The sequence below is a fragment of the Cottoperca gobio genome, chromosome 9 (genome assembly GCF_900634415.1).
Source record: "Cottoperca gobio chromosome 9, fCotGob3.1, whole genome shotgun sequence".
NCBI lineage: Eukaryota > Metazoa > Chordata > Actinopteri > Perciformes > Bovichtidae > Cottoperca > Cottoperca gobio.
In genome coordinates this window covers 23372393-23391312 of record NC_041363.1, presented here as the reverse complement: position 1 = coordinate 23391312, position 18920 = coordinate 23372393, and the positions used below count along the sequence as shown (strand labels likewise).

At 42.5% G+C, this 18920-nt stretch overlaps 1 protein-coding gene across 1 annotated transcript in view; it reads left to right on the top strand.

Moving 5' to 3' along the window:
• Positions 1 to 18402, top strand: part of LOC115013881 (protein unc-13 homolog B-like) — a 72654-nt gene extending 54252 nt beyond the window's left edge. The window contains exons 10-12 of the mRNA XM_029440434.1: positions 16763 to 17056; positions 17285 to 17351; positions 18346 to 18402. Coding sequence (XP_029296294.1) covers positions 16763 to 17056; positions 17285 to 17351; positions 18346 to 18402 — 418 coding nt within the window. The remainder of the gene's footprint in view (positions 1 to 16762; positions 17057 to 17284; positions 17352 to 18345) is intronic.
• Positions 18403 to 18920: the final 518 nt, after the last annotated feature.

Genomic DNA, 18920 nt, shown 5'->3' with positions numbered 1-18920 from the left:
AGTGGATCAGTAGAGCTTCTTCCAGAGACAGAATCATCTGGTGAGCTTCCTGATATTCAACAAAGAATAACTTCTGCAATAGCTGAACCAAAACTTGAAAGCAGTTCAGAGGAAACAGGATTTTTCAGTCCTTTTAAGAAATCTCTTTCTACCCTTATATCAACAGTCCCTCCTGAAAATTCATCGCAGACGGATTCCAAGCCTGCAGAGGAGTCATTTTTAGTTAACAAACTCAAAATTCCATTTTTCTCATCAGAAAATAGTTCTACAACAACCCCACAAAAGGCAGAAGGAGGCATGCTCTCTGGGATTCTTAAGTTTGCATCTGGTGAAGATTCTAATGCCCCTCCAAAAAGTACATCCCCCAGCCCTGCAAGAACTCTTTCTCCAAGTCGGGCTGCACTTCTTGAAAGTGTACCAAAAGGAAACACAGAAACTGGTTGGTTTTCAAACCTGTTTAAGGTAGCCCCAAGTGAACCTGCTAAGGAACCTGCAAAACTACAAATGACTCCCACTGTGATGCTTACCACACCTAGTGATCAAACTGAGACGCATTCTGTCCCTAAAACCACAGAGAGCACTGTCTGCAGAACAGAACAAGTGTCTCAAGAGCAAATATTGTCTGAAAAAGATTACCTGTGCAAGACAGATGTCCAGCCTGAAGCAGATGTCACATCTAAAGATCAAGGTCTGTCCAAACCTCTTGAACAAGCCAGAGCACAACCACAAGCCTCACAGGCTCAAGAAATTATTTCTGGATGGTTGAAACTAGGATCAACAGAAGATGTGTCATCTAGCAAGAAAGCCCAGGGAGGGGATAGTCAGCCTCAACAAGGTGGGCTATTTTCAGGTCTATTTTCCCAGTCTTCCCCCCAAACACAAAATAATTCTTCCACACAACAGTCTGGAGGACTGTTGTCGGGACTTATAAAATTTGCCTCTGATAATGTTTCTGCTTCTACAAATCAGTCACTATCAACATTGCCATTAAGCCATTCTGGCCAAATTCCAACTCAAAGGCAAGGACAACTTCCTGCTGCTCAGCCACCTACTGGAGGTCTCCTATCTGGGTTCTTAAAAAAAGCTACAGACACATTGTCTGGGTCTCCACCAACTCAGTCCAGTCAAGAGTCCCAACCAGATGCAGCTGACCATACAGCAAAAACAGAAGGACTTGAACAAAACTTCAGTCAAGGGACCACTCCTATTCAGTCAGCAGGGAATTTGTCAGGATTGTTAAAATTAGGTTCAACAGAAGCACCTCCCTCTGACAAAGGTCAACCTGACCAGCAACAAAGACAGCCTTTAGTCTCAGGACGACAGCCAAACCAACAGCAACAGCCGGACCAAACAGCAGAAAAACTACCTCCAAAAGCAACAGCAACAATGCCTCAACCTAGTGGATTGTTTGGGGGTTTGTTGAAACTCACAGAAACCTCTTCCCAGACACCAAAAGGAACCCTGACAACACAATCTACACAACCAAATCATCAATCAGGTAACATGTTGTCAGGACTTCTTAACAAGATCGTGGAACCTAATCCTACCCCACCTCAGGTACAATTAGAGTCTGGTGTTCAGGAAACTAACCAAAAACCAGCACAGCAAGAACCTCCTCAACAAGGAGGCTTCTTCTCTGGTCTGTTTGGAATTGGGGGCCAAGACTCTGCTCCTGCAAACCCGTGCCAGCCCTCACAAAACCAGCAACAGGGTGGCCCATCCGGGCATCAACCTAATCAGCAACCAGGCACCAGACAAAACCTACAACAGCAAAACCAAGTCCCTCCACAACAGCCAAATAGTCCCGGAGGGATGCTCACTGGATTATTAAACAAAATTGCAGATGCAGGCACCCCACAGTCCACAGTGGTAAGTCAACCAGAGCAGCAACAGGCACAAAGAGCAGGCCCTAGGATGACCCAGCAACCTCCTAATCAACAGGGAGGCTTATTCTCTGGGCTATTTTCAGCGGCTCCTACTATAGCACAGCAGAAGCCACCTGTTAGTAATCCCAACGAGCAGCAACCCCAACAAGGTAACAGACAGCCTCTGCAGAGGCAAAACCATATACCTCCACAACCTGCTGCCTTTGCACCAGAGCCACAGCAGGGTGGTCTATTGTCGGGGCTTTTTAATAAGTTAGCATCTACAGATAATGCACCACAACAGCCCACCACACAGACTGGTTCTCAACAGGTAAATAAATCAAACACTGTTGGACCTGTTCAATCTGCAGGTCAACAATCGTCCCAATCCAGTCTGCAAGGAGGATTCTTGTCTGGTCTGTTTGGTCAGACATCACCTCAACAGCAGCAACAGCCTGGCAAAATTGCAAGTCCTCGACATACAGCAACCCAACAGCCTAGTCAAAGTGGAGGGTTGCTTTCAGGTATTCTGAAGCTTGCATCTGGTGAAAATGTACCACAGGAACAACAGTCACCTCAACCTGCTCAGGCAGCTCAGTCAGCTCAGTCTGTAAAATCAGGGCAAAATCCAGCCCAATCTGAATCAGGAGGATTATTCTCTGGCCTAATAAACAAAATTTCAGGTACTGTGGAACAATCATCATCATCTTCTGATCAGGTGAACCTTCAAACAACACAGCAACAACTTCAGCCACGTTCAGGACAGGGGCGACCACAGATTCAGAGAGACAACCCAGTAGAGACGCATTCCTCCAAAAATGTGGCCACAGATAGGGAATTAAAAGGTCCTGCTCAAAAAGGTTTCCTCTCAGGTCTTTTTAGTGTCACAGAGGAGCCATCGTCAAAGGCACAGCAGCCATCAACGCCTAAACTTGGAAAAGAGGAACCAAAAACCAGCACAAGTAGCACGTCTCCTGGTTTGTTATCCAGTATATTCAAAACAGGCCCCAGTAACAGTAGCACTTCTGCTCCTGGAAAGGAAACTGAAAAAGACCTTCTTGATCGCTTAATACCAAAGAGAGATGATGATATCCCTTCAAGTACAGCAACACTCACAACTGCTGTTACAGCTTCACCAGTTGTTGATACCCGTAAAGAACCTCTGCAATCTCAGGTCTGGCAAGATCCTACAATTTCCCCAACCCAATCTTATCTTGAGGAAATTCAACGTCTCTTGTATGGGACAGCACATGAATATGGTTACAAGGATCTTTTATACAACTTTACAGGGAATGGTGTTATTCCACCAGAGCTCTATGAGCATCAGTGTCTCATAGAAGCTCTTCTGTGGCAGCAACTCAATGATTATATCCTTGCTGATGCCCTAGCAACTCAAGATCAGGAACGCTCTCAAGCATGCCAAGGGAATATACCATCATCTGTTAGAGCACCGCAATTGGAGAATCACATATGGTTCAATCCTACAGAAATGGACATCAGTGACTTCAATGTACCTGCCCATCCTTGGAGGGATGCTGCTTCCCAGGTTTTTGAAAGCAAAAATTGCTTTCTTGAGCCTGATGAAGATGTTGTTTTGTTTGACATGAGTTGCAGAGACAAGAAACCCTGGAGTAGCTGTGACCACTTAAATGATCTTAATAGGAAAATAAAACCATGGATTGTTGAAAGTAGTGCTCTCAATCTGTCCATGGAAAAAACAAAGGCACGGTTAAGTAGATGTCATTCGCTTGCAGAATGCAATGTAAAGGAATTCAGCAAAGTAGTGGAAAAAAGTGGTAGCAGTAGTGGTGTAAAAGATGAAGACTTTGGATTGAAATCAGCAACTGAGTTTTTAAAACGACTTGCCACAAAAAAGGGTCCAGTGGATTTAACACGTGGTGCTATGGATTTAAGCAGGTTTGCAGGAACTACAGGGGATGCAGATGATGAAATGCTCTTTGAGGATTCTGAGTGGTATCAACAATGGCTTTCACTATTGGAGCAAGGGTTGTGGTGGCCAGCTGAAGCTGGGGACTGTGGATATTATGTTTATACAGATGAGGAGTACATCTATTCTCTCTTAACTGACAGAGTTGGGACACACCTATATGCCTGTGCTGCACCAGAGGATGTACAAACTCTCGGAAATATCACTGAAAATATTGCTAACATTTTGAAACTAAAAGAAAAGGACAAAGTGACCCTTTGTGGTTTTAAAATCCCCCTCTGCACTGAGGATACAAGTTTCTGGATTCCAGGGCAGCAACAGAATAATTTAGTGCTTTCAGATGCACCCATGGATCTAACTTCCACCCTTAGAAAAGGTGAAAGAATTATGAACATGAATTTGGAAAGTTTCTCTCAAATGTTTCAGGAATCTATGTCTTCTCAGACAAATCAACCTGTAGACTTTAGTGTATACAAGCTTAAAAAGATTAAGGTAAAATCAGGACAAAACAGTTATAACTGTGAAGAAGAGCCAATGGAGGCAGCTGATCTTACTTTAAAGTCACTGAAAGGGGGACATGGAGGACCATACTGGAAGAATCAGGGGATAGAAGATATGCCTACACCTTCTCCAAGGTGCTGGTCAACACAAATCTCTCCAAACATACATTACCCAATTCCTAAAATCACGATTTCAAATACACCTGCAGACCAACCAAAACAAAAGTCGTGCTCCACATTTTCAGCTATGGGAGGAAACACTGCATTATCTCCTAACACTGATGCAAGTAAAGCTAATAAACTGCCATATTCAACTGCTGCTACATCTCCCTCAGTTTCTAGCAAGGTTTCAGATACTTCAAACATTTCCAGAAATCTTCCTGAGACCCAATCAGCTTCAAAAATACCAGGATTTGTACAGTTGGGAAGGAAACTGCCTACACCACCAACCGTTACAAAAACATCTCCAGCTCTTTCTGCAAATGCAACTTCTGTTAGGAGTTTACCCACTACATCTACTACAACTGTGGCTCGGCCTTCTGCTTCCCCACAGAGACCCCAGCTTGTAAGGCAGCCATCTCAGGCAGACAAACCCAGAGTATTATCACAAGCAAATAAGCCTACAGTCACAGGGATGTGTGGCATTAGCAAAGTCAGCAAAGCAGTGGACCAAACGCCCTCCCTTTCTCCTAAGCAGCCACAAGATTCATCTAAGGAATTTATACCTCAGTTACATATACTGAATGACAGCTCAATTAATGAAGCCCACCTTTATAAAAGAAATCATAGCTTTGGCACTCCTATTGACCCTCAAATGTGCAATAAAGTCCTAGATTTTTCTGCCATGATTATTAAAAACAAAAATATCAAACAAAAAGATACAACAGATGCCAACCTAGAATCTACACAAAAAGACGAAGTTGTTGACTTTACAAAGTACAAGTTGAAAAGATTCAAAGAGAAAAAGAAGAGTGTGGACTTGACAGACAACACCAATGCTGTAGATCTTACTAAACAGATTGAGGAAGAAGGAGTTGAATGGCCTGATTCAGAATATCCCACTGTGGGCACAATACTGCAAACTGACGTTAAAGTCTCTGGTAAAGGTGCAATAGACATTTCATCCAAGCCATCTCTTACATCTTCTTATGAATTACCAAAGAGTTCTGACACTAACATAATAATATCTGCAACAAGACGCTCTTCAGTTACTCATATTTCCAGTAAAGTGTCTTGCATTGATCAACAGCCTGCAAAAATTGAATCACTGCAACCTGTATATACCACACCATTGGTAAGCCCTGTTATGAGAAAACAAGTATACCATCAGGGACAGCAACTGGATCCTTCATTCAAAGTGCATCCACAGATGCAGAAAAGCCCACCTACAGTACCAACTGGTTTTCGACAACAGATTCCTGTTGACAGTAAGAGACCCATTTTTACAACCCCTTTGGATCAGTCTAGTCGAAAGGCTCAGCAATATCAGGAGACCACTGCACCAGCAAACTCAATTAAAGCTACAATAGATATGTCTGCCAAGACAACAACACAGCAGACTCCGCGAACTGTTGTGGCATCAAAGGATCCTGTCTGTGAGACACTGTCATCGCCAAAAAGAAAACCATTATCTTCTGAGGAGGCAGAAACAAGTTTTAGTCATCATGAATCAATTGACTTGTCATATAGAAGGGTATCAACAGGGCCTCAGCGACAAACAACAAAGTATATTCATTCACCACCTGTTGAGGAATATCATTGTCATAATATTACAAGTAATCAGGTAAAATGCTCTGTTACGAAAAAGGAGATTCCATCTTGCAGTAGGAGGGCATTGTTACCAAGACAGCTGTCTCTTTTAGGCCATTCTGAATCCCTTGAAATGTGTAACCCAACCAAGCAAGTCACAGCACCAGCCAATACAGTTAAGGCCACACTAGACATGACTTCTAAATCTTCTGCCAAATTGAATGAGGTGGTTCCGGATGTAAGAACAGATGACACACTTACTGAAGCTGTACCACTAACGAGAGGCAAACCAAGTGCCCGTGAACTTGCACGAAAAGATTCTGTTGGTGTACCACTAGTAGTAGATATCCCTTCTCAAGAACCTTTTGGTGACATTAAGATCAGCTTGCCTGAAAATGCACAGTTTGAGAATAAGACGCAATGCCACTCAGATTCCATACTATATCAACAACAATATCAACAGAGAAAACCTGGTGTCTTTTCAAAGTCAAATAACTCAAATTTACAGATGTCAGCCACTGTTCAAACACATCAGATATCCACTTCAACAAAACCTGTCACAGCAGCAGCACTGGATATGTCACCCAAGCCACCCCAAGCCACACAGATTACAACATTGCCAGAATATGAATCTACTCAAAGTGAAGCAATTTCGCTTGTTAATAAGCCAAGTGCAAGATCTATTGCCAGAAAGGATTCTGTTGGTATTCCCCTGGTAGTTGAACCAACACCAATGGAATCAACATGCCAAAAGCAACTTCAAACCTTGATCCCTGTGCAAAAACAGCAAACTGTGGATAGAAACATTGTCCCTGTTTTGCATCAACCTCTCCCAGGCTGTATGACAGTGCAGTGCGCCAGTGTAAGTGCGACCAATGATGTGCCAGAGTCCATTATCCAACCTTATAAGCAGAGCAAACCTGGTGTCTTTGTACAGTCAAATAACTCAACTTTACAGTTGTCCACCACTATTCAAACACATCAGACATCCACTTCAACAAAACCTGTCACAGCTGCAGCACTGGATATGTCCCCCAAACTATCCCAAGCCACACTGAAAACAACAATGCCAGAATATCAGTCTACTCAATGTGAAGTAATTTCACTTGTAAATAAGCCAAGTGCAAGATCAATTGCCAGAAAGGATTCTGTTGGTATTCCCCTTGTAGTTGAACCAACACCACTGGAATCAACATCCCAGAAGCAACATCAAACCTTGATCTCTGTGCAAAAACGGCAAACCCTGGATAGAAACATTGTCCCTGTTCTGCATCAACCACTTCCCAGCTGTATGACAGTGCAGTGTTCCAGTGTAAGTGAGACCAATGGTGTGCCACAGTCCATTATCCAACCATGCCAGCAGAGCAAACCTGGTGTCTTTGCACAGTCAAATCACTCAACTTTACATTGGTCCGCCACTGTTCAAACACATCAGACATCCACTTCAACAAATCCTGTCACAGCTGCAGCACTGGATATGTCCCCCAAACCATCCCAAGCCACACTGAAAACAACAATACCAGAATATCAGTCTACTCAATGTGAAGTAATTTCACTTGTAAATAAGCCAAGTGCAAGATCAATTGCCAGAAAGGATTCTGTTGGTATCCCCCTAGTAGTTGAACCAACACCACTGGAATCAACATGCCAGAAGCAACATCAAACCTTGATCTCTGTGCAAAAACAGCAAACCCTGGATAGAAACATTGTCCCTGTTCTGACTCAACCACTTCCCAACTGTATAACAGTGCAGTGTTCCAGTGTAAGTGAGACCAATGGTGTGCCACAGTCCATTATCCAACCATGCCAGCAGAGCCAACATGGTGTCTTTACACAGTCAAATCACTCAACTTTACATTGGTCCACCACTGTTCAAACACATCAGACATCCACTTCAACAAATCCTGTCACAGCTGCCGCACTGGACATGTCACCCAAGCCACCCCAGGCCACACTGAGAACAATAATAACAGAATATGAGCCCACTCAAAGTGAAGCAATTTCGCTTGTTAATAAGCCAAGTGCAAGATCTATTGCCAGAATGGATTCTGTTGGCATCTCCCTGGTAGTTGAACCTACACCACTGGATTCAACATGCCAAAAGCAACCTCAAACATTGATCCCTTTGAAAAAACAGCAAACCCTGGATAGAAATATTGTCCATGTTCTGTATCAGCCACTTCCTAGCTGTATGACAGTGCAGTGCTCCAGTGTAAGCGAGAACAATAGTGTGTCAGAGTCCTTTATCCAACCATATCCACTCTCTACAGCTCCAGCAAACTCTGTTAAAGACACATTAGATATGTCAACAAAGGAATATATATCAGACAAAGTGATAAACTATTCAGATCCAGTATCACTTGTAAGGATAAGGCCATCAAGCTGTGCATATTCTCAAAGAGATTATGTTGGTGTTCCACTAATTGTGGAAACACACCCCTCCCAGGAGCAACCTAAAAGGCAACGAACACAGGTAGGATCGCAAGAACAGATGCAACAAGGATTTGTGCAGAGTAGAGCTCGAGAATTAGATCAAAGAGCATCAGCACCTGCCAACTCCATTAAAAGCTTCTTAGATATGTCTCCAAAACCACAGCAGAAACAATCTGAAACACCTGGTACATTGTCATCTGGAGCTGTGCCATTTATCAGAAACACGGCAACTGTAACAAGGAATGGTTCTGTTTGTGTACCACTCATAGTGGAGCAGTCTGCATATCAACAAGGAATACATGCTTTGAGTGGAGTCAACACAACTGAGACACTGCATAGGCAGATATCTACCTACCACAGTAATGAGGCCTTTTCTGGTTCAAGGACCACCTACAAGGATACTCGCCAGCAAAATAAGCCAATGGACTTTTCTGCAAAAGATGGCCTTAATACAGCTCCCATTTCAAGCAATCACACTGAACCAGAGGATGGACAGCCCACAAATTTCACTAATAACAAAGCAAAGAAAGACATATTTGAAAGAAGGCAGACTGGAAGGCAATTGGAAAAGAAAACAGTACTCGGTATTGTTGACCTAACTTTGGATCGTCAAAATCAAACCACGATTATTGATCTTCAAGATGCAAAGGATCTTTCCTTTCCTTATGTGTCTTCTCTCTCTCAGAGTAGTCTTAACGATCAACAGCAATATATACTTCCACCCCCTCCTGTGGACAGAAAAGATACAGCATTTTCTCAAACTCAGACGCCACTGCAAAATATGGAATATTACACTGATAAACAGGCCACCACCCAACCTGGAACACGTTACAGAAGGCAGTCAGGAATAGTATTGAGCTCTGCCCCAATTAATACTTCAGTTTCCTGTTTGGGGCCTATTCAAAGTAAGATACAGCTTCTTCAGAATTTAGCTCCCCAGGACTATGCATCTGCTACATTCTCACAAAATACTGCATATCAACTGGTTGAATCCAGGAAGCCTGATCAATTTCCTCCAAACATACCTCAGCTGCAAATACAACATTCAGTCCCACAACAGCAATTCCAGCAACCTACTGTGGAAATTGGTTCAACTTCATCCATTGCTAGATCTCAGCCAAAGGCCCCAAAGTTGCAAAGACAAGATACAACTGTTCAGCATGACATGACCTTTAGGCCCAAAATTCTTATCAAGCAGCCAACTGTGGAAAGCTTTGGGACTATTGAGGAAAGCCAATCATATGAAGGAACAATGACAAGTAATGAACAGGCATTACCTGCTTTTCCCACTGAGCAACAGTCTTTGCCTGTTTCGATTATGCAGCAAGCACATGATACACACAGAACTGATCCTTCTCCACAGTCTTTTGACGTACAGCCTTTGCAGAGCAATGCAACTACATATTATTATTCAAAAAAACCTCTTCAATTCTCAAAACAACCTGATCCAAGTCAATGCCCTGTCTCTGTTCAGCAATATCAGACACACACTATACCCACAAGTACTGTGACTCCAATTCAACGTGTATCAGAGTTAAGTACACTTACATCCCAACCCACCACAAAACGTGGCCCAATGCCTGTACCAGAGATATCTCCAATACCGGCAGGAACCTCCTCTGTTAAGGGTTTGATTTCATTATATAGTGGTTTAGGCTCACAACCCTCTGTCAGTACAACACCAGTTTCTGTTATGCCCCAGCACACTCAGATTGTGTCTATACCTGTGGACCACAGAACACAAGTTACTCCAACACAAACTCCTGCTGTCAGCCACGTTGCAGTTACTCCTGATGAGAAAACGGCATCTGCATTGAGCGCATCTCCAGTGCACTGTGATGATCAAGATGACTCTTCTTTTAAATTACCAGATGAAGATTACAATGTGTCAAACAGGAAAAGCCTTCTTGAATCTCCAAGGACGCAAACAGAATCCTTCGCCGAATCTAGCCGACTGTCAACTGGAGATGAACTATCTGCTTCCTCGCCATCTGAATTATCAAACAATCAATCAGCAGCCCTGCAGACAGAGTCAGCTCCAACGTCATCACTAATTATTGAATCACAATACAGAGGAAAAGATTCATTGTTAAGTGGTGTGAGCACTCAAACATCCCCAATGATATCACCTATGGCCTCTCCCTCCAATGAGTCCCCAATTCATGGTTTCAAGTCTATATCTCAAGACCGTCAGCAACCACAGGCAACATTAAAAGCAAGCCCAGAAAGTGAGACACCAGGAAAAGAATTGCCCCCACCTGAATGTTCACCAGATACCATGACCCCCAAAGGAATTCAAAGTAAAGGTGATTCAGAAATATTGTCAGAGGTTACATCTAAAGCAACTACCAAAGAGGTCAACATAGATGATATGGCTTTATCTGAATCAGGCATGTCACAGCAGCAAAGTTCAGAAGAAACCAAGCACACTACCTCCACAAAATCTATCAACGTCAACACTGGATTTGGTGAGGTCTCTACTGTAGCTAACATATCACAGGAGAAAACCATCAATCCAAGGTCAATCTACATTGGCATTAATTACTCAAAAGTACCTCCTGTTGATACGGAAATTGAACCAGGTGAAACAAAACCTTATATTAGACTACCCCATATTTTTGTCTCAGCAGCAAGTTCACCAGAGCAAGAGAGACTTGAACAGGAGTTCAATGAATGTAGCAAGCCTACACTCAGTGAAGTCAGTGCTTCTGAAGATACCACTCTAATTTCAGTAACACTGTCAGACTGTAAGGATTCCTTACCTGCTGATATTGTTACACAATCTGATATACCTGAGGATGCTAGGCCAGCAGAAATCATTATTACAGATGCATTAATTGATTCTGAGCAGGTCAAGACCTTTTCACCAGAGATGTCACTTACACTGACTACAGCAGATCATACACATGCAGATGAACGGGACTCACAGGACATCCTGACCAAGAAAAGCTCAACCATAGAAGCTGAAGTAAAAGCAGAGACCACTGATGCTTCTGAGCCCCCACTTGAGCCGTCTTCTAAGGATGTAAAATCAACAGCTCCAGATATAGCACCGCTTGAAGTAATTAAACCTCTTAGTGACACAGTTTTAGTCCCAGCACAATCTGAAGGTACTGAAACTCTTGAAGAGTTAGCCCACATTGATAAAAGCACACCCTCAGATGTTGCATTGCCCGAAGAAAATCAGTCTCTTGATAAGTTGTCACTGAAAGACGTACCTTCTTCCTTAGACGCAAAATTACCTGAAGGTGTTCAACAGCTTCATGACAAAACTGAAAGGGATGTCACTGTATCTACCCCTAAGCCAAGTCCTGTCAAACCTTGCACAGAAGAAATCACAACATCAAAGGAGGATATTTTAGCTGTCAAGGTTGACCAGCCTGAGGTAGAACAACCTAATGAGCAACCAGGAAAAGGTTTATTTTCTATGTTTAGTGGCTCCACTGCAACCCCACAGCAGACGTCCTCCCAAACTGGATTATCAATACTTGGTGGCATTCTTCCTGGGTCATCTGCCAAAGACACTCCTGGCACAGGGTTACTCTCAATGTTGGGTGGGTCAAATGCCCCGTCTTCACCTGGGTCCAGAGGCCCACCACCACCTCTGTCAACCCAACAAGAGACCCAGGGAAAAGGCTTATTCTCTATGTTTGGTGGTACCAGTAGTCAACCACCATTTGGCCAAAGAGGTCCAACTGGTGGAAGTGTGCGACCCAGAGGTCCTTCACCCAAAGAACCTCCAGGCAAAGGCTTGTTTTCCATGTTTGGTGCATCTGCACCTCAGCAACCACCCAGTCCCAGAGGTCATACTGGGGATAGTGCCACACCAAGAGGACCTTCCACTGGATCTTCTATATTCGGTGGCATCCTCCCTGGTTCTACTACACACAAAGAAACTCCTGGTGCAGGTTTGTTTTCCAAGTTTGGAGGTCTTAGTGCCCAGCCGCAAACTGGACCTAGAACACCTGCACCAGGACCAACAGTTACACCACCGGGACCCAGAGGTCCAGAGCCTTCAGGAAAAGGATTATTCTCTATGTTTGGTGGACAAAACCAGCAAGCATCAGAAGCTAGTCCAACAGCTTCTAAACCACCTGAATCAGAGGGTGGTTTCAAAGTGTCCTCTGTGTTTTCACTTGGCGGGGATGGTAACAAATCTAAAACGGGGTTTGGCCTATTTGGAATGTCTTTCATGGAGGAAACCAAGACAGAGCCAGAAACAGTTGTGAAGGGAGAGATTGCTTCGGAACAAGAGAAACCCCTACACACAAAAGAATTTTCAAAAGAAGCAAAGGATCACCTTGTTGAGGCCATAGACATTGTACCTTCTGAGCCTCTATCTACATCATTAGTTAAGGTGGAACTCAAAGTAGAGAAAGCATGCCAAGATGGTCAAGATTCAACCTTCGATATCAATAAAGATACCATTGAAAATTTACTTCCCCCAACAGTTCCACATCTGGAAGTAGACACAATAGCCACAGTGCAACCAAACCTTTCTTGTGAGGAAAATGCCTCAGTTGTGGTTGAAGCTTCCATCACAGACGCACCAAATGTGACTGGTAATCTACTAGAGAAAGAGACATTACAAGCTGTGAAATTAGTAAATGAGAAACAGTCAGACATCCAAAATGAACACAAAGAAATAAAAGATACAGAGTATGCTGAGAAAGAAGTTGTTGAATTAGGAACAGATATTTATGAAGTTAATCGCATAGATGATGAAACTGACATAGCTGTCATCAAAAGCCCATTTGAAAAAACTGACGATATGCAAATGAAAAGTGCTCTGGATTATACTGACAAAAACACAAGATCAGATGTGGTTGGAGTGGAGCATGGGAAAATTGTTGTTGAAGGAGAGATAACAATTCTAGAGGTAGAAAAACAAACTGAGGAGCCATTAAAAGCTGTTGAAGACCAAACAGCAGTTGCATATGTGGAAAAATCAACTGAGGAGTCTTTGAAAGTAGATGACGAAGAACAAACAGCAGTTGCAGATGTAGAAGAATTACCTAAGGAACCTTTGAAAGTTGTTGATGACGAACAAGCAACTGTTGCAGATGTGAATACATCTACTGAACAGGCAATTGTAGTCAATTCAGTGATAGCAGTGACAGTAAAACCTAATGAGGAATCTGTAGTGGTTGCCGTTGCAACAGAGACTGGATTTTCAAAATCTGATAAATCTATTGAAGAGGACATGAAATCCACATCTGACGAGACTGTAAAAGAACCAATTGAGGCTAAATTAGAGCTTGCAGAAGCTAGTAAAGATCACGTACATGAATTAGAGAAACCTGTTGAAAGTGATAATTCAGTTGGAGTGGTCTCATCATTAGATGAGGAAAAAACTGTTGGTACCAACTCACCAGAAATCATGACATCTCAAGCTGTGGGTCCTTTGAAAGATCCGTCATTGGGACCTGTAAGTCCTCCAACACAGCAACAGCCGAGGTCAGGCATGGCTAGACCATCTGGCCCACCAGGACAAAGAATGGGTGTACCAAGGATGGGAGGGCCACGGATGGGAGGCCCAAGAATGGCAGGTCCAAGAATGGCTGGACCAAGACAGGCAGGACCACAGAAGCCCCCTGAATCAGCTCCATTTTCTGGCTTTATGTCTATGTTTTCTACCCCAAATGCCCCAAGTAAATCTCCAACTGTTGGTGGATTCTTTTCAAGTTCACCTGGTTCAGTTTTTGGGTCATCACCTATTCCTCGTCAACCACAACAACAACAACAACAGAAAAGCTCATTTTTTGGACTTACAAGTAGCATTGCTACAGAATCTCTTACCAGTGACCTATTTGGTATATTCAAAGGTCCTGAAACAACAAAATCTGAGGAACATCAACAGTGTGACACAGAGTCTGGACAAGTGGATCCTTGTGCAACAGTAACTGTCTCTGATAGCACTGAAGAGACAAATACAGAGAAGATACCTTTATCTAGTGATGGACATGTTAAAACCCCTGAGGACGCTGAGGTCACTGAAAAAGGATTAGTGGATGAGGCAGAACGAACAGACAAAACAGAAGCACAAGAAAGTTCACTGACCGAGTCCACCATTAAATCTGCTTTCCCTGAGAAAAAAGCAGGGGATGATGAGCATGCTGAGCATTTAGAGGGGCCATGTTCTTCATTGTCAGACAAAGCTGCACCACCCCCAGCCCCTGAAACCAAAGGCATGTTTGAAATACCTGATCTGACTGCTCCTAAATTTGGCTTTATGTCTGTAGCTGAAGGCACATCATCTATTGGATCCCTTTTCTCCACCGCTCCATCTCCAGCCCCAGCCACTGGTACAAAGACACCACAGCCACAACAGACAGATGGTGGTCTCTTTTCTGGTTTCAAAAGCCTTTCGGCTGGTATTTTTCATGATGAGAAGCCAACTGGAAAGGAAGAACTATCATCTGCTTCTTCTGTGTTTGGCATGAAACTTGGCTCAATGTTTGGGAACACTGACCCCCCTAAACCTGAATCCACAGCCACAGCCCAACCTCAGTCCAAAAGTCCAAAACCTACAGACACATTTTGTGAGCCAGATTCTGAGAAACTTTCCCAATGTTCTGGAGAAACTGAAAGTGCAGATACCAGTGATACAGAAGGACCAACAGAAACTTCAAAAACAGGAAGCTGTGACACTTTAGCCCAGTTGCCACAGTCTGGCCTCCCCTCTCACTCTGTTTCCTTAGAAGAAGACTTGGATAAACCCCAGTTAAAGATCACCCCATGTGAGGTAGATAAGAGTGAAGTTGACACACCTGACACTGTGCATGCAGATTTGGGCACAGAGCAACCAAAGGACCTGTTGACAAAGGAAGACCCAAAAAGGCTAGTACTATTTGAATGATAAATGGCATTGCTCATTTATCATGCTAATATAGACACATGTGTAGCCCCTTTCCTGCTCTTCTTTTCCCATTTAGTATTATTATTTATTTTACCACATTTGATATTACTAGCTCTGTATTTGCCCTTTTTACTTTTCCCATTCCTCAACTTAACTTAGAATATACTATATATCCATAGCCATGAACACAAACAATTTAGTGTACATCTGACGTAAGTTTCATCATCAAAGCCATAGAAAAGGAAATTATCACATCTGCTTGAAAGGTGCTCACCATTAAGTGTAAATGTACTGGAGCTATTTTGTACCTACAGCACCTCAGTAATAGCTTTCCTGACAGTGATGGAAGTGCAATGAACGAAGAAGCCGATGGTCTTTATTTATTAACATTTCACTTGTGAGGCGTGTATAGAGCCCCTCCTTCTTCTGTCTCCTGCAGTTCTCTGAATTATTCTCCAAGCCTTAGCCAATTTGTTTATATGAATTAAAACGCTGATAGATTTATGATGGTGTGGCAGTGCACACCATCGAGGCCGGAGGGACACCGGAATAAAAGGACCAGTGAGAAGTAATTTGGCCCACTCCCAAGACAAAGTAAATTATGCCAGTTAAAGTACAGAGCCACTTTCCTGTTAGCAGGCTCAATCATCCAGCAACCACACAGTACTCTCTGTTTCAGTCAGCCACTTACGATTTTTGTCAGAAAGGCTAAGTGTATCCCCACTGCTCCAACAGAGTTTTTTACCTTAAAGTTTCAATCTTGTTAAAAGGTTAAAGGATTATGAATAATGTGCATTTAACATTGTATGGTACATGCATGAGTAAATACTGTAATTGTACTGTAGTAGGTGAATTAAAAAGTGAACCTTTAGTGTAAACTATAATAGCTCATATAATCACTAACAAGTTGTTACCGCCTTAAACTTGCAGTATTACCAACTATCTTTGACAAGGCTTAGGACCTCCCAATGGTGATGGTTGCCCTCTCTTGACATGATTGTTAGAGAAATCTGCATTCAGCTTCACTCATTCAGCTTACCCGACTGAACTCTGTTAGTTTTCCTTGTTTTGTGTCACCTTCTTCCCTGGATCTGATGAGCTTCTTTTACCCTGAGTTTTAACCCAAGGACTTGCTTTAACAAATGAATCGAATTGTTTGATTCCAAAATCACTATCTGCCATTCAAAGTTGAAACTCCTCTTTTGAATCTAATTAAAGAAAAATTAATTTTCTTCTAAAATAATTTTTAGATGATCTGTTTAAAAAAAAAAAAAACAGGATTTTTAATTGGTAATTTTCCCAGATACTGAATTTTGGAATTAAACCTTTAGATTCTGCAGTACTTTAATTACATGTGGCTTTCCCGACTCACCACCATACACTAAATAACAATCTCATTCTCCTACAGTCCACCGGACAGCAGTCGCTTTGATTCATCAGGCAACCTTAGCCCGGCCAGCTCCCAGCTCAGCTCTGAGCCTGAGGAGAGGAAAGATCCAGAAACCCGCCACCCCAGCGCCCTGCGTCCCGTTCTCGATAGCAAGAAGTCTACCTGGGATGAGGAAGAAAATGAGGAAGAGGTTGAGAAAGAGCTGCATCCACTACCAGAGCCTGGTTCTAACAAAGATTTGAAGGACTCTTCGGTCACCCTGCCCAAACCAATCTTGGATAACCATGATAAAAAGAGTCAGAATCAAATCTGGTATGTAAAAAATATAGACACGTAGGTTTGCATGATTAAGTTAAACCATTTATTTAAAAAATGTAATTGTGTCAGCTTGGTTCTGCTTTAAGACAGACTTGCCTTTTAACAACACATCCCATCCTTTGACTGCAAGATGCAAGAGATTGATTTTATTTTGATATTGATTCATGTCTTTTTGAAACTTCCCTTCGAACCTGTTGATCTTTTCTGCTTTATCTTTCTCAGTTTCTTCGAAGATGGCCCTCCTCCATGCTCTCCATCCAAAGTTCGCTGGCTGAAAGCATACAACAAAGTGAGAGTACAGCTCCTTGAGGTAGAAATGCTCCTTCTTTCTGCACACGCACATCTTTGTCTGATTTTCACACACACACACACACACACACACACACACACACACACACACACACACACACACACACACACACACACACACACACACACACACACACACACACACACACACACACACACACACACACACACACACACACACACACACACACACACACACACACACACACACACACACACACCTTTCAGTGGACAAGGAAATCTCCCATGCATATACATACAGATTTAGATATACAGGCACATGAACATTGCTGTTCCTCTCTCTTCTCTCTCATGCAATGATACTTTCTCTACCTCATTTCCCCAATGGGTTGGTTGAGTTTCCTGTCATGCCACGGCAATTTGCACCAATTTTGAGCTCCTTAAGGATTTCTACTTTGATCTGGTAAACCCCTTTTCAGTGGGTATCTTCAGATTTGGCTAAAGTTTTTAGTTCAAAGATATGGTACTGTGAGCTACAACGACTCAGCAGATTGTAGTACCAACTACATGGTGGGGGTTTACAGTTGACCGTGGTGTTGGGGTCTGTGTAAGTACAGCAAATGTCACAGCTATTTGTTGCTTATCAGTTGTGGCTTTTTTGTTTTATGGCTTTTGTTTTATTTCAGTGTCATTTTATGTAGATCTTTTCATGAACTAATTACTAAAACTGTGCGGCTGTATCCTCATAAAGCAATTTAATATAGCAAATGTAGCTCTATTCCTATTTCTAAAAGACTCTACAGGTGAGAACCAGCGTGTTGCCGATATTTTGTATACGCCATATTGTTGTATATCTTATGCATTCGTTGGGCATTCGTCTGATACATTTTGTATTAGGAAGTGATGCGCTATCAATAGGTTAGACATGCGTATCTGTATAGGTTCACTTTTCTGATCCGATAAATTTTCGTATGCGCCGGCATACGTTTCTGTCATACGGATATGTGTGACAGGGTCTTAACATCCAAACACTAGATGAGCCAATATCTGCCACCAATCTTTGCATGTAAACTGTTCATTAAAAGTCCATACAGGGTTTTTGAGAATTGATGCAATATTACGATCCTATATCCATATTTTCTTACACCCTTTGATGTGTATACAATCAACCTGAATTCAATATACACAGACAGAACACTACAGTGAAAACACTCACTTAGGTCTTAAAATAGCTTTTTTCACGCACCTTTCTTTTTCACACTGCAGTACGGTTACATGAAAATCATGATCCCACTTTTACTCTGACCTTTGAAATCCTGTTATCCCTGTCACTTTTGACCATCAATCGTTATGGAAAGCTGACTTTTCCAGACACACAGCCCTTGTTACCCCTAATGCCATCAGTATTTCTATCCTTCTCGTAATCACTTATCATGGTCAGTATCCAATCTTTATTGAGATACACAATTTCTTTGCAGAAATCATTTTAGAAATGACTTTTTACTTTTCTGCAACAGGGCTAAAGATCTTATTCCAATCTAATATGAAAAAGTCAGCATGAGGAATAATGAGTGTGTCTTCGCTCCAT